This window comes from Macadamia integrifolia, chromosome 13 (genome assembly GCF_013358625.1).
Source record: "Macadamia integrifolia cultivar HAES 741 chromosome 13, SCU_Mint_v3, whole genome shotgun sequence".
Lineage (NCBI taxonomy): Eukaryota > Viridiplantae > Streptophyta > Magnoliopsida > Proteales > Proteaceae > Macadamia > Macadamia integrifolia.
This window is the reverse complement of record NC_056569.1, coordinates 788,350-805,558: the sequence shown is the minus strand read 5'-3', so window position 1 is coordinate 805,558 and position 17,209 is coordinate 788,350. Positions and strand designations below refer to the sequence as shown.

The 17,209-nt window shown below is 37.7% G+C and overlaps 1 protein-coding gene across 3 annotated transcripts in view; it reads left to right on the top strand.

The window, feature by feature from the left end:
* Window positions 1-16,911, top strand: part of LOC122060072 (myosin-2-like) — a 38,718-nt gene extending 21,807 nt beyond the window's left edge. For 2 of the 3 annotated variants that reach the window (XM_042623238.1, XM_042623237.1), the window contains 6 exons: window positions 3,337-3,542; window positions 3,637-3,772; window positions 10,799-10,928; window positions 11,192-11,338; window positions 11,455-11,570; window positions 15,145-16,911. In XM_042623238.1, coding sequence (XP_042479172.1) covers window positions 3,337-3,542; window positions 3,637-3,772; window positions 10,799-10,928; window positions 11,192-11,338; window positions 11,455-11,570; window positions 15,145-15,393 — 984 coding nt within the window. In that variant the 3' untranslated portion in view covers window positions 15,394-16,911. Of the gene's footprint in view, window positions 1-3,336; window positions 3,543-3,636; window positions 3,773-10,798; window positions 10,929-11,191; window positions 11,339-11,454; window positions 11,571-15,144 lie in introns of those variants that run through there. The other variant, XR_006134215.1, reaches the window with a different exon arrangement.
* The last annotated feature ends 298 nt before the right edge of the window (window positions 16,912-17,209 follow it).

The window sequence follows — 17,209 nt, the reverse complement described above, 5'->3', positions numbered from 1 at the left end:
GGAGGCTAGATGTTATTAACTAGCCCAGTAATCTCTCCCTAGGAAATGTGAGACTAAAGTTTGCACACCCTCACCGATCTCCCAAACCCCCTTGTACTTGCCGTATTCTTGGTGGGGACACCTCACCGATCTCCCAGGCGGGTCTGGTACTTTTTGTATTCTTGGGTGTCACAATCTTTCCTCCTTTGGGCATAGCATCCCCGCTGTGGCCTCACACGTTGTCGGGGTCTGCTCTGATACCATTTGTAATGCCTCAATCCCATTAGCCTTGCACAATATTATCCTCTTTGGCCCATAGGCCTTAAGGCTTTAAAATGCGTTGTGTTATGTTAAGGTCCTAAGGAGGCTAGAGGTTATTAACTAGCCTAGTAATCTCTCCCTAGGTGATGTGGGACTAAAGTTTACACACCCTCACCGATCTCCCAAACCCCCTAGTACTTGCCGTATTCTTGGTGGGAACACCTCACTAATCTCCCAGGTGGGTCTGGTATTTGCCGTATTCTTGGGTGTCACACGCTTGCCTTACCTACTTATCACCACATCTGGGCATTGAAGTGGTGCGCCCTTACGGGGGACGCTCTAGCAAAAGGGATGGTAGGTCATGGTACAATGAAAAAATTACTCATAAACAGCGGGATCCATGCGAAAGGTGATTGGCTGAATATATTAAGGTGCCGGCTGCCAACCTGATGCACCAATATATAAAATAATATACATATAAATAATAAAATACAATGAAAGGTCACCTAAAGCATTGAATAGGGAATTTTAAAATTTGAAATAGTGCACATAATATAATGCAAAGTTGCAAAGAAAATCAGAGCGAATGTCTCACAGATCGTGCAAACTTATAGGATAGATAAATCTGAAAGGTAAGTGTAGTACAATGGAATGGATATCTCAAGACTTCCACATATAACTCAATTAGCAACTACATACTATCAACATCGCATTAAAGGGCTACACAACAAGTAAGAAGGGAGGGGGGGGGGCAGCCTATACAGTTCACAGCCAAAGAATAGATAGATAAATAACTAGCTAACTAAATAAATAAAAAATGGTTACCAGGTTTTTGTTCGTATTGACTGAGTCGTGGAAAATTTTAACAAAGATACAAGGCAGTCTGCACCAAACTATGCCTTTGGCATCTTGCCACCGTGATGTGTGTCTGAAGACTCTGAACACCCAAACTACCGCTAGGAACAGGGGCCTTGATAGGGCTGGCCTTAGGGGTTGTTGGGGATTGGTAGATGATCAGGGGTGGGTAAGGGGTCTAAATTCCTAGCTTTTTTTTGGGGGGGGCGTAATGAGGTTGGGAGGAGGGGGTCACTGCACTTGTGGCTGTGGAGTGCGTGGGGGTCGAAGTTTCAGAGTCAATTTTTTTTTGAGTTCTAAGAAATGGTTTAAATTTCGAGCCCATTTTGCAGATTTCAACAGTATATGTCGGTTTCGACCAGGGTCGAAATCTTGGTCGAAACCAAAATTTGGAAACCTTGCTAGCAACTTAACATATTTACAAGGTTTTGGTCGAAATTTCGGCAAAATGACCAAAATGGATGAATTTCTGCTTGAATTGGTCGAAATTTTTCTTATAATAGTCGAAATTGTGTAATACTTTTTTAATTTTATGGTTCTTCATTCCTATTGGATATTTAGTTCTTTGTTGAATGTTGAATGTTATGGGACTAAATTATGTGTAGAATAGGCTATATAAGGGAAAGGATACAGTAGGCTGCAATATACGCTATCAACCTAGGGCCCAAAGCATAGTTGTTACGGCGCCAAGGCAAACCAAGGCGGTGGAGGGTTGTCTAAGCGCTTAGGCGAGAAGATGCACGCCTTGAGGCGAACAAGGCGACCAATTGTTATATTTTATTTTCCACATTTTCTAACATTATTTAGTAAGCTATATATACCTTGTATCATAAAAAATCAAGATTAAGCAACATCAAGTCATTAAAAATCAACATTTAGCCATATTAAATCATAAAAAATTAACATTAAGTCATATTAAGTTATAAAAAATCAAAATTTAGAGAAATGCTCTGGTTTTATAATAAGTTTAACTGGTCAAATGATATTATTTTTACATGAGACTTTTTGTATCAGTTATAATATAAAACCAGCTTTCCAACGAGTCTAAGATTACTTAAATTTGAGTTGTAATGACAAAGTTATGCTCCGGTCAAACTTATTTTTAAGTGTGCGAATGCTGTTAAAATCGCCTGAATGAAAATAATTTTATGGATATCAAAACAAAAAATTATTTTATTAGACTTTTGGTTTTTAACATGATAGAATTTATAAAATTTTCATAATTGAGAAAAACTCCAGCATTTAAAAGTTGAAAATCGCCCCTATAACCAAAATCCAGTTTTTCTTCTTGGACTGGGTGGTTGACTTTTTATCCTTTTAGAATTTGATTTTTAAACTATTTTTATTGGATTCAAATATGGGGTATTTGCTTATTTATAAATAATATCTTACTTAAATGATATTTGGCATAAATAAGTGCCAAAACACAAGGCGGCATGCAGTGCAATAAGGCGACTGTCTCCTAGGCCCCAGGCAAACCGCCTGGATGGCGACGCCTTGACAACTATGGTCCGAAGCCAAACTACAACCTTGGGTGGTTTGTTTTTTCCAATCTACCGATTCAAATATGTATAACCCTGCTTAAATAGAAACTACAAGAAGTTTTGGGGCAAAACTCCATCATTTGGCCACCAAAATGGCCATTTTGAGTTGACCTGCGAAATGGACCAAATTTCAAGCCCATTTCAAAAATTTGGAAGCTTTCCTTAATATTCATGTTTTGACCTTGTATTTAGAAGTTGAAACTTGTATTTTTTGCTTGATTTTGCTGACTTGAAGTCAGTTACTTGATTTGCGATATTAGAAACTTTACTTCAATTGATATTGCACGTAGGTAGTTGTTTTGATGTTGGAAAATACATTTCCAAGGTCGATTAATGTATTGGGCCAACCAAAGAAAGCGACGTAGTTGGATGGAAAAGAAGTTTAGTAAAAGGCATTGTGCAAAACTACTTGCAGTCTCTTAAATGTAAGGCAGCAATAATACCTATCATCACGTCGTTCTTGTTATTTTGTATGAAGTGTCCTTACATATTTGAGACAACGTGTTGGGGGTTTTCCTGGATTTACTTGTTTAGTAGAGCTGTTGTCATGGCCTGGAATATTAAGCAGGTATCCTACTTTGTATGGTTCAAAGATGTCCATTTATTTCCATCTTGTATCCACCCTTGGGAAAATTCTCTCTATTGGACTGCCCTGTTTGTAATATGCAGATTCTAAATATTCTGTTAATGCTTGTAGGGCCAACTTTTCAAACTGATGCAGCAGTTGGAAAACACCACGCCTCACTTCATTCGTTGCATAAAACCAAACAGTAAGAAACTTCCTGGTCTGTATGAACAAGATCTTATCTTACAGCAGCTCAGATGCTGTGGAGTCCTGGAGATTGTCAGGATATCAAGATCTGGTTACCCAACACGAATGACACATCAACAGTTTGCAAAAAGGTTGTGATAAAAATTCCTAGTACTACATTTCTTTCAGATCCTTATAAAATGAATTTTGAGTGATGCCTTGTTGCATGCATTCATATCTTTTCAGATATGGGTTTCTTCTTTCAGAGAATAGTGTATCCCAGGATCCATTAAGCATATCAGTTTCCGTTCTTCAGCAATTTAATATCCTTCCGGAAATGTATCAAGTTGGTTATACAAAATTGTTCTTCAGAACAGGGCAGGTATGCTATTTTCCTCACATTCGTGACAGGATGGTTCATATATTTTCTACTTTGTTTCTCAGGAAACAGCTAGAAGTCGTATGTCTCCTTCTGAAATTTATATTGTGCTCAGTAATTCTATATATTCTTTTCTAACTCTGAACTTTTAGCAGACAGCCAATGCAAACCTGTGTCATTTATTTAGGTTTTCTGATCCATCACATTAACATTACTGTTTGAATTATTAATGTTGGGGGATTATAATCTTTCCTTTTTCTCCAGATGTGCCTTTTGGGTTTTTATCATTTTTTTAAAGCTAATTTCACTAGTAAGAAAACTAGAAAAAAATTGAGAATGCAGAAACATATTATCAGTTATCTACTTATCTGCTTAATTGTCTATTCTTTTAATTGTAAATCCCAAGTCTGAGGGAATTTCTTGATAACTCTGCATTACTCTTCTGAGATTAAAGAAATCAATTTCCTTGCAATTAGCTATGTTATTTGGATACTTTTCACTATGAGTCAAATCTGTATCTGACACTTCAACAAAGTGTAAATGCTATATCTGAGTTGTAACCTTGGCCTTCACAGCTAATTTAAGCAAGAAGTCTCATTTCTCAGGAGGAAAACGTTTAAGCAGTGTTTGAAGATCTAGGAAATTAAAATAATAATAATAATAATAATAATAAGGGGAAAAGAACCCTGTCCTGCTGATGCAGGAAACACCCAGAGACAGGGCACACAAAAAGACGACGCTGCCCCCGCCTGCCAGTGTGCTGAAGATGCTGGCACGTGCCCTCTCATTGGTCTCGCATGCTGGTGTTTCCTGCGGCAGCAGGACAGGGTTCTTTCGCATACTGATTATTATTACTATTAATTGTTATTATTATTATTATTGTTGTTGTTGTTGTTGTTGTTGTTGTTGTTGTTGTTGTTGTTGTTGTTTTATTGGGCAACTCAATCGAGCCAACATGAGATAAGCAGAGGATATGAAGGGATCACATACTGATTCTCCAAAATCTGGTGGACAAATTCTGAGTCAACTTGTATTGGGATGGCCGAGTCTGATATGATCTACAATCTGAAGCTTTAAATACTTGTGTTAAACATCAAGTACCCACTGGCATAGTTCGGAATTTTGGTCATTTATGAAATATTACGGTTTTGACCAGAATCCAAACGTAATGACTATTGAAATTGCAGTGTCAAAATGGACCAAAATTTCACAGAAATATTTCAGTTTCAACAGAAAAGGAAATGGGATCGAAATCTGAAATTTCAAACCTTGCCCATTGGGTATTTGATTATAAGCTTGTTCACTTGGTGAGAGGTGGATACTTGGCGCTAGATTAGTTTTCAACAAATGCAAGTAGTAGGTGGCAAAAAATTGGACGAGGTCAACTGTAGATGGGACATTGAGTTGGGGTTTATGATGTTACCATGATCAATCCAAACCCGGATTAAAAAGAAAAAGGTCCTATTTCCGAGAGTGACTTGGCTTGGATATTCGCTGTCTGGATGACCTAGTTTGTCTAAATTAGGACATTTATAATTTGTTTGTTATATGAGTGTAACTTTTTGATGCAGTATGGGAAGTGAAAGAAGAGGACTATGCAGGAAAATTAAGAGAAACTGTTTTAGCCGCAAATTGATTCAAGAAATACAGAAAACCATAGTCAACCCTAGATTGATTTATGGTAAACAGCCTTAAATACAGACATAGTTAACGACTACTAATAACTAACAACAAATGGCAAATAAGTAATTTGGTAGAACTAAAACTGGGCCCAAAACAAAGAAAAATTGAATCTGCAAATTGGACACAGCAGAACTCCTTGCTTTCATGACTTGGACAGAAACTCTACCCAATCTCTCTCTTGCTTTGGTTCTGTCCTGAATTGATGGGTTGGCAAGAAACAGGTGTCAATTTGGTCATTTAGACTTGCTGTTGCTTCTTGTTCTTCTCACTGTCAAGAATTACTGAGCTTGTTTTCTGTAAATAATGTTCAATCTGGTTCACTTTACATGTTAAAACCCTTATACTATGGGAAAGTGTTAGTTCTATGGTAATGCCTGGCCTAGTGCAACTGGAACTCTGGAGGCTATAATCTTCTGTGAAAGCTTATCTAGCGCCCAAATTTGGTGCACATGTAGGTCCGTCCCCGCTATCCGTGTGACAAGTTTCTGGCAAGGCAGAGTTTTTGATGGCATATTATACCTTAAAAGGTTAAGGCAAAGCTTTATAACATGGAATCAGGACCGGAATTGGGTCCTGTTATTTTCGATCCAATTCTGATTTGACTCAACCAGAGTTGGCAGGAATCGGACGATTCTTCCAACTGGCCTATAAACGAGTCTAAAAGATAAAAATAAATTGAAATATGGACAACTTCAGGTGAAAAAAAGGCATTTATTTTTAATTTAATTTATTATATTTTTAAGTTATTTACTGCTTTGAGTTTTATGAGAAAGATATATGATTTAGGATTGAAAGAAATAAAATTACTAGAACAAACCTACATTTAAAAAACCAGAAAATCCAGCTGTAGATGTAGGATCTATGCACCACATAGATGAAATTCATACACAAATCAACAAAAAAGGGGTGGGCGGGGTAGGGAAATCGAGTTTTACCCCGGGTTGCATGGAATATCTCCCGAATCTGAAAATCTCTCTTTAAATCTCCCACGTCCGACATTTTTGATTGATTTGAAGGCTATGGGTGCCTAGGTTGGCCAAAACGACCCTCTCCCCAAGTTTGAAGCTCTGAAGTGGCCATATGAGTGAGAAATTGCAAGCAATTAGATCGCAGGTTCGTTTTTTTGCAGGTTTATATTGTTGCAGGGGTGAATCAGACCGATCCAGATCAGATTGGCCAATTCAGTTCATGTGTTGAGGAATTGTGTGGGATTGGAATTGTGACCGGTGGATTTCGCTTCAAATTGGCCGATTCCACCGATTTGATTAGATTTTTTAGGCCATGTTGAAAGGTCAAGGTTCCTGAAAAGGACTGGCTGAAAAATATAAGGGCCTTACAGTTGGTTTGCATCATCAAAGTATCAAACAGGCTACAATCTATGGGACCAAGCTATGTATCCAATGGGCTAGATTCACAATATCATCCCTCCATGTGGGCCCTACTAATTAGTACTACTACTAGATTTAAGAAAGTTGTTGATTAGCATGGGTCTAATCAAATATACAGTGAAAACTTAATCTGGATATAGAGCCTGTCAGGGCCTGGTCCATTCTATTGGAAACTGATATTTTAATGACATAGCTGCTTGGTTGCATATCCTTGTTTAGTTGTTTCTATAGTATCCAAATGGTCCAAAGTGATACTAAACTGGAAGTCTGCAACTGAGCAATTAAAGCTGAAATATCCACTCCCCTTCACCCTCACATTTTCCTTGCTATGATCTGTTCCCATTCTACAGATTATATCACTCTCTTTCATTGAATAGAGAAGACTGCTTTGCTGTGCAATGTAATTATCAGTAGAGTCGTAGACCAATGTAGTCAAGACATCTGAGGGATCAGTTTGATCACAATGGGTTACTAAGCCCTTACCATGCGTGAATCATGACTGCTTGCCTATCATGAGAAACTTCTCCGCTATGGCATTTTTTCTGTTCTGGCAAAGCTGACTCAGTGGCATGCTTATGCTTCTAACAAAGATGTCAATCACAGGTAGTCATCTATGGACTCATTGGGATCTTCGTTACTTAGGTTTTAGAAGTAACTGTGGCCAGTTTATAAGTTAGAATTATGTGGGGGGAAAGGAGTGATTGGTTCAAAAGGTAAAAGGACAGTTTTTCATTGCTGGAAAGCTGCCTGCCATTCTCAAGTGTCTGGCATACCTTAGCTTCATCCTCTGGATTAGATAGTTGGAGGTCCCTATAGTGATCATACTCCAAGAGACCAACAACAACAACAACAAAGAATTACCCCAACTTAATGGGTTTGGCACATGGATCCAGTTGAGGACAAAGAAAAGGAAAAACAAAAGTAAAACTAAACAAACCACGAAAAACAATAACAAAGTAGAACACAACTAGATGGGGTCCGTTACCTGGATCCTAGCCCTCTAATTCACTCTATTCGAGATTATTCTTGGGACAAGGCCTAATTTGTCAATGTCTTTCCTCACAGCTTCTTCTATGGTCATTTTTGACCTACCCGTAGCCCTTTTAGATCCTTTATCTGGATCTAATCACTATTCCTTGCTAGTACATCTGTAGGCCTCCGTTGAAATGGTCCTATCACCTTGCCTTATTGTGGTGATCTTTTGGAAGAGTTGGTAAACCTTCACTGAGTCATCCACTCAGTCAAAAGTCTCGGAAACACTATCCCAAATATCTTTGGCAGTCTCGTTTCTCATAATCTTAGGCTTCACAGAGAAGATTAGCTAAGTTATAACAATAGAATTTCCGGTCTCCCATTTCTGATACGTTGGAGCACTTGAGTGAGGGGCTTGAATGATACCTGTAATATACCCTAGCTTCCCCCTAACTCTCCAGGGAAAGCTTCACAGAGTGATCCTAGTCCAAGTAGTTGGTGTTGTCCAATTTCACAATGAAAATCTAGATGTTGGGATTCTCAAAGGCTATTTGAGTAGGTTGGGAACCACCTGAAGCACTAGTCGAAGCTTTCATAGGTCCACTAACCTCGGACATAATGTAGAAACACACTTACGACGTGGGAATGACATCCAAACCAAGTGGGGAGTCACACTCAACCAAAATACACTGACCCAACACTAAACGAAAACCTAGCAACTAGCAAGAAGAAACAAACACCAAATTTGAAAAAATTCCACTCAAAGACACCCTTCAAAGGGTAGCATCATCTCATGACAGCTCACAACATCCATATGAAGCAGTTCACGACTATTACACAACTGGAAACATCGTAAATTGCATTCCAAATGCAAAAAGAAGCAAGAAAAATCGACATTGGCTGTACGCTTGTACCTGGAAGTCCAAAAGGAAGTGAATTGCACGCTTAACAACTCCTTTCTTCGATGATAGTGACCACGTGGAAAATGAAGAGGGCCCGAGCCATACCCCAGCCCCAACAACTGCCGAAGAGAGAATCGAAAAAAAAAAAAAACTGGCAGTAACCCTAGATGTGGCTGGCATTAACTTTGGTGATGGCTGGTGTCAATTTCAGCTTCAAGAGAGCGTACTTCCACATGAGATCTTCCTGTGGTCTTCATCTAGTGAGAATAAAAAAAAAGCTGGTTGTAACCCCAAAGTTTGGCTAGCGGTAACTTTGGTGATCGCTGGTGTCAATTTGAGCTTCAAGAGAGCTCATACTTCCACATGAGACCTTGTAATCTTCATACAAGACCTATCTCATGCTTCTTCAATCGATTCACATGTTAGCCTCTTTCTTGGAACCCTTTGTACCTTAGGATACCAAGAGAGGAAATAGGAAGAGATATTTGTCATACGACTCTCAAACCGTGGAGCTCTGATACCAAGTTGGAACTTAAAAGTTACAAGAGAACAAGGAAGAAGGAAGATGAGAGAAGGAAGAAGAAGGTGAAGAGAAGAGATGAAGAGATGGAGGTGGTGGTAGAACTTGTGGGAGAGATTACACTTCTCTCCCCTATATTGTTTCACTTAGCTTTACAAGGGAAATTACGTCCTTACCCCATGCTAACATAAGATAGCCAGGGGAGGTAAAAGGTAAAAAGGAAAAGCACATTACAACATATTACAACATTATGGGTATATGCCTAGAGTAACCTTATTAACTAACACTATGTTGGGCCAAGCAGTTCGGGTAAATCTAGGGCCAAGCTGATGGCCCAAATTTAGTCCTCTAAAGCAATTATGCTTTTAGGTGTAAGAACTCTCTAAACTTGCATGCAAGCAACTATAATACCATAAAACATCATGAATACATGGAAAAAAAAAATCCATGGAAAGCAACACTTTTTCACTACAAAGAACAAAATTAGGCTAGCAATTAATAGAAAACACAGGCTCCATTCAAAGAAGATGACAGAAAATACACTAATATCGGACTTGAACTAGAATGGGCCCGAGTCCCATGAAATGACCCAAATACACTTAACAGAGTGAACTCAGTGTCTGGACTGGACCAAATTCATTAAACAAACTAAAAATAAATAAAAGAAGTACCCTTGGAGACTAGAAGTAGAAGAAAACCAAATAAACAATATATACAACCAAAAGGGACGTTGTGACTTGGCCATCCAGCACCAAATATGCTCCTTAGCACTTTAAGGTGCTCCCCATGTTCAGCCTAGTTAGTATGCATATGGGTCCAGTTAAGAAATTTATTAAATTTTTTGTAAATCTACCCTTTTGGCTAGTTTTTTGAAATTTCCAGAAACAATTTTTTAGCTCCCTTGTCTTGCTTCATTACTTCTTTGTTTCTGAAAGCACACTTTATATATTAAGTTTCTAGGAATTGTTGTTATTCGATCACTAATGTAGATAAAGGCTGAAGATCCAAGATTAGAGGGGAAAATTGTATTTTGTGACATCTATCTCCATTTTTATACGAGAAGAGAAAACCTTGTCGCAACCTTAATCCCCTCAAAATTTTTTTTTGGGGGGGGGGGGGGGGTGTGGTTTTAAATTGGAAAAAATGGACCAGTAAGAAAGAGAAATTTAGAGAATAGAGCGGAAAGAATGTAAAAGGGAGATCTGCACCAATACTCTCTCTCTCTCTCTCTGGGCTTCAATTTCTAGGCCATATTCCAAATTTCCGAGGACCCAAAGAGAATCAATACGCTACCCACCTCAACCTTATGCAGGTAATAGTGGTCCATGTTAGGTGAGAGGTTGCTTAATTGATGTCTTTGCTTCGGAAACAACAGTTTTAGGAGAAAAGATTTCTAGATTCTATGTGCGCAGAAATTTCATGAATGCTCATTGTTTTAGTTTGAAGTGATGGTTGACCTTAACATGTGCATATCTTAAAGATTTTGTTGCTTTCTTTTTCAAATTGTTATTGTTATTTCTTCTATCTGGCTGTCTAATTTTCTTATATTTTGGATGATTCATAGATTGGTGCACTGGAAGATAAAAGAAAACAATCACAGGATGCAATTCTTGGTATCCAAAAATATTTCCGTGGTCACTTAGCACGCTGTTATTTCCATGATCTGAAGAGACGAATAACCACAATGCAATCATGTAATTCACCTGTACCTTTCAAAACATTCATTTGGTGGTTTTATGATTGCATTGGTTGCATGCCATCCTCACATTGTATGGTCTTGTATCTTTGGCATAAAGACTGGGTATCTGCTGTTACTGTAGAATTATGTATGATTTTTATTTTACGAAGGAAACAGGCATTACCTTCATCTTTACCACCTCAATTTGGAGACTCTTCATGCGATTTTGTTTTATGGTTTCACGCATTTTTGGTCTAATTGAACAATGATCATATGCAGTTGTCAGGGGTGAGAAGGCAAGAAGGCAGCATCAGCTTTTAATAAAGAAGCAGCTGGCTGTCTGTCTCATACAGAAGCATGTGAAAGAGCAAATTGCTCGGAGAACACTTGATGATCATCAGAATGCAGTCATATGTTTGCAATCCGGTACAGCTATAGTTTATGTTGGTTTTGTGTTAGTTGTTGGCTGGTCAATCTAACATTTTGTGCTCTCTCTCTCTCTCTCTCTCTCTCTCTCATTCACAGTGTTTTTGTTCCTGCAGTAATCCGTGGTTGGTTGGCTAGACAACGTTTTAATGATATGCAGAATACAAAAATGTCAAACCTAAACAATACAATTGCTGAGAAGAAGCCAGACTGGAAGATTTCAGAAATGAAGGTAATCATAAAATAAATCCTAGGAAAAAAGTACATGTATTTGGTTTCAAGTAAAGATACATTTCTCTTATAACTGTTTGGGGTCAACATTATAATGTGTCATGGCATGGGTGGGCTGCCGTTTCTGTGATGTTTTTGAAATTTGAGTATACAAAAATGTCAAACCTAAACAACAGTATAATGTATCATTGGTGGGATGCCGTTTCATATTTTGGAAATGAATAATTCGTTCTTATCATTACTAATGTTCTCTTGTTATATAGGAGTTCACAACTTAAAACCATGAGGATGTTTGAACTTCTGTTTGCCAAGGTTGTTTTCATTGTGAATCATAACAAACCTTGTGGTAATGTTTTTCTTATATGTGAAAAAGCGGTGAGAATTACTATCTCATGCGATGTTTTAAGAATTATAAGGGGCTAAATCGAGGGGCATTATGATCTTTATTGCAAGTTTAAAAATAGGGGTGGTGAGAAACGTGTAGAAATTTGGTATTATGAGGGAGTCGTAACCATTTTACATGGCATAAGAGGAAGGATCAAAAAGCTTTAGCAAAGGATGCAGAGAATGAAGAAAGGAGTAATAGTTGGATTTAGTAATTGATAATTATACTCAAGCCATGTAGGGAATGGCAATTTTGGAGGAATGAGTATCAATTAAGAAACTACAAGCAGTAAATAATTTCATAAAATTAGTTTGTTTGTGCCTTTATGATTAAATATGTCTTCAGAAACATAGAGATGGGACAATCTAGGACCAGTTTGTATTCTTATTGAGGTTTGGAAATGCACGGTAGTCGGTGAGTATCTTGATTAACTTCTTTTTTTTTTTTTTTTTTGGATGTGAAAATATATTAAAGAAAAAAAGAGAACAAAACAAAGGCCTCAACGGCTACCTAAAGGCGAAGGCCACAACAAAGAAAAACAAGTGAGGGGTGATGCAAATAAGTCACTTAATGGGCTTATTTTATTGCAAATAAGCCTTGGGTTGGGTTATGTATGTGTTGGGATTTTGATCCCATGGGTTTTCTTTGTGATGTGCCACTTTAATGGGCCTAAAATATGGGTAGAAAGAAGGAAAACGAGATTTAATTCATTAGTTTAGTTAGAGTCCTGTTTTGAGTCTATTTCCTTTGTTATTTCCGTTTTAGTCAGTTTAGATTTCCCTATTAGTAAATGACTAGTTAGTTACCGACTCCATGTTGGAGTTCTAGTCCTACTCCATGTTGGAGTTATAGTCCTAGTCCTATTATGAGTCCAAGTCCTGCTAGGAGTGTCTAGTCCTATTTGGAAACTAGCTCCTAGGTATGATAGGATTGCTATTCTACCCTTTTTAAATAGAGGAGCCTATATACTCATAATTTAAGATTTAAATAATGAATGATTGCAGTCAATTACTTAAACAGCCGGGATAGCTACGGGTGAGAAGCTCGGGCCGAGATAGCCACTCCTCTCCCACATTCCCCTTGTCATTTCTTTACTTTTCTGCAAATTATTTGCTATTATTAATTGTTTAGTGTAAGAAGAATTCAGATCTGTCCAAGTCTTCAAAGCCAGAATCGATTGCCAAGAATTCCCCATTCTTGAAGTCTACGATCTCTCTCTTCTCCTCTATTATGAATCGGATCAAGGAGCTACTGTTAAGGGTTGTTAGAAGTCATTGTAGGACTACTCAATCCTCCTCATGAAGCTGTTCAGATCAATCAGTTGCTGTTCCTGCAGAAATCTTCAGATTCTCTCTTTTAGGTATGAAAATCAAGAAAGTGCATAACTCTCAAACCAACCATCAGAAGCTCTTTATATTTGGGGGTTTTTGTACCCTCCTTGGGCCCTACAATCGACCAAATTTGCAGCTCAATCGGAGCCCTACAGACTCGGCCGCACCTCTCTCTCTCCAGCCATATTGCGGGTCTTTCTCTCTCCTATCGGGTTGGGTTTTGGGCTCGTTTTTCTCCTGCATTGCTATTGTACCCTTGGGGGGTTTATTTGACGGTCTTATTCCCTTGTTCTCTTGGGTTTACTTCTGATTATTGTCAAGCTAGTTAAGTGGGTCTTATTTTTCTTGTTTGGGGTTATAAACTGCTGGGGTAGTTTACTTCTACATTAATAGGGGACCAAAACAACCATTAAGAAAGATACAACAAAAGCCAAGGGAGGGAAAATTTACAATCAACCAAGGGGAACATCAAAACTAGGAAGCGGGAGAATCAAGAGGAAGATCCCAATCCAAGGTCAGGTGCCTATTTCTAACAGAATCAGGACTAACCATACACTTGTAAAAATGAAAATGTTGATTTATGGTGGGAAAGTATTGTCACATCCAAAAGAGCAAGATAAAATATTTATAGTTGCACTATCATGGGATCAAACTTATAGTCAAATTGTGAGACTTGGGAAAGGGTAATTGAGAACTGATTTAAGTTATGAAACTAATGTGCCAGATTTTTTTTTTTTATCCAAAACCATTTTAGGTTTATGCTAGGGTCAAATACTGAAGCTTTTTACTATTTAGGCCATAAATAGAAAAGTTTAGAGCAAAGAAAGAGCTTCACATGCTTTTAGTGACATGGAGAAATCATATGATAAGGTATATTAAGAGAGTTTGGTGGGTTTTGAAAAAAAAAAAAAAGTCCCAAATAGTTATTTATGTAATCAAGGATATGTAGGATGGAGCTCTATATAGTCTTAGAACCCATGTGGAACAATGGTACAAATGTACAATAGCTTATACCAGTTCTGGATGGGCTGACGACATGGATGGGATGGAATCTCATTGTGTATGATGTTTGTTGATAGTGTAATTTGATTGATGAGACTGAAGTGGGGGGTAAACACCAAGTTAGGTCAAAGGATGTTTTAGAATTCAATACTTTTAAGGTAAGTATGATAGAATAATTAGAGTGCATTTCTGTGATACGGGAATAGGGATGGAGTTGTCAATATTGACGATCAAAGGATGCTCTAAGTGATCATTCTTATTATCTTGGTTCATTCGTGATTAAACAAGATAAAATGGGTGTTTCTCAAAGAATTAGAGCTTGGTGGGTAAAGCACAATCAAAATTTCTTGTTAGAAAGAGTAAATTTTTTGGGATGGCTATGAGACCTGCAATGCTGTATGGTTCAAAATTTTGGAAAATAAACGAGAAAAAATTAGATGAAATGAGTAGGAAATGTGGATATTGAGATGGATTAGTGGCAAGAATAGAAGGATGTTATAGAAAAAAAAAAATTTATGTAAACTTAGGAGTTGCACCATTTGGAGAGTCGATTTAAGATGGTTAGGACTTGAACAACATAGACAAGAGTAAGCACTGATAAGGAGCGATACATGTACTTGAAGGTAGATGAAGGATGGAAAGGCCATAGATGGTTTACATTATCCACTTTCCTGTGGTGATTTTATTTACATTTTCTGCATGTGGATTTCCTCTTGATTCTCGCAGTTAGATTTCTGAGGCACCTATTTGTGTGTTTCTTTCGGTCTGTATAAAATTATTTTTACTTTTGAGGGAATGGCTGGTTATTATGTCTAGTATGGTTTCTTATGCCTTGAAAACAAAATTTTCTTTTACAGGATGTGGACCAAGAACAAGATCAGGTTCAATCTTCAGTTTTGGCAGAACTCCAAAGGCGGGTTTTGAAGGCTGAAGCAATGCTAGGACAAAAGGAAGAGGAAAACGCTTCATTGCGGCAGGAACTTAAGCAATTTGAGGTGAGGTGGTCAGATTATGAAGCAAAGGTGAAATCCATGGAGGAGATGTGGCAAAAACAGATGACATCTTTGCAGGTACCTATTTCTCCCCTATCTTTCAAATGTAGTTAAAGGAGAAAGCACATAAAGAGAGTGGAAGAAAGAGGAGAAAAACAAGAGAAGAAGAAGATTTCGGGAGAACAGATTTGAGAGAGCTTTTGACCTCTCTCCAACTATTAGGGTTCAAAATGAAATACCAATTCTGCCCTTACATACAGAAATATTTCTCCATAACACAATACACACAATTCTCATTATACCCTTATTGCAAGATTCTAACACCCCCCCTCTCAAGCTGGGGAATAAATATCATACATGTCCAACTTGCTTAAGACTATGAAATACTGGGGAATTGATTCCTTTTTTCGATACATAAGGCAACTGATATCCTAGCTTCAAAAAGGGTGTGTAGATATTCCTAAAGTCAATTTTCTCATTTATGAAGTGCCGATCAACCTTGATGTGTTTGGACGATCATGTTGCATAGGATTATGAGCTTTGTGATGCAGATCTGAAGGTCTATTGTAGGAGATCGAAAAGAGGCCACCCTAATGTGACTTGGCATGTCTACTCTTTCAATTCTGTTATTAATATAGTTTCTTTTATCTTTTAAGTTATTTCTCATTTGTTTAATTATTTAAGCTGGTCTAAATGGGCTTATTTAGTGGAAATAAGCTTTGGATTAGGCTATGTATGTGTTGTGTTTTGGGCCTTTGATTCCATGGGCTTCCATTGTAACGGGCCTATATATGTGTATAGGCTAGGCATATGGGATTAGTTAAGATAGTATCTTTATTTGTTTGCTATTTCAGTTTCCTTGTCAGTTTAGGTTACCTTGTTAGTAAGTATTGGGTTAGGCCTTTCCTTTTAAGTGTAGGAATATTTTAAGTCTTCTATATAACTTTGTTGTACATTGCTTTTCATTAGTGAAAAGCTGTCTTTGCTCATGTTCCCATTGGTGAAGATCCTTAAGTCTGATCAACGAAACCTTGTGTTCGATCAAGGCTGGTTGTGTTTGATCCATCTAACCACCTTGCGGTGTGAAGCATGGGTGTTTTTCAATCTTATTTATTCTTCCATCGATTCAAGTACTGTTCTAATTAATTTTCTGCAATCCATCTTCTAATATCTGCCATTCTAGTTCCTGCAGTTGAATTTTGTTCTAGTTGAATTCATATGCAAGACTCTTTTTGCATGAATTCTGGGTAGAGGAATCCAGACATTAGGATCCTTTCATATTTTGACCAGTTGTTCCTTAACCCTAAAGAGGAACTTGATCCAAGTTAGGTACAGATCAGACCTGCTGATCTGCCCATATAGTGAAATTTCTGTTATGCCCTTATCCCTTACTATTCTAGGTGTCAGTATTCTAATCTGGTTTATAATAATCTACTGTTGTATTTTCATAACCCATGTTCAGTATCGATTGTTCACTTTAATATTATTTTCTGAGTTCTATTCGAGTGGCTAATTTACTGTTTACCTTTGTCCTAGTATCACTAGGATTTTCTCATATTTTCTTATTGTTATGAAACCAAGATCTGTAACCAGTAACTTGAGAGAGTAAGAGAAGAGAGAAAGAGATTAAGAGAAGAAGAGAAGAGAGACTGCAAGAGGGGAGCAGCCGATTGTTATCTCAGTCCTCCCCTACTATCAATATTTGTTAACTCCAAAAGAAGTACAATCAAACTAGGAAACTAAGTCCTTGTGCCACAAGCAAGATAAAATAGGAAGTCTATCCTAATTAGTAAGTAGAGATCTATCCTAACTAGGGAAAGAAATAAACTAAAGCAGGAAGGTAAAACTCATCCACGATAGGGATACTCCCCATATTGTGGTACATATTTTAACACTACTCCTCAAGCTGGAGTATACATATATCAAAAGA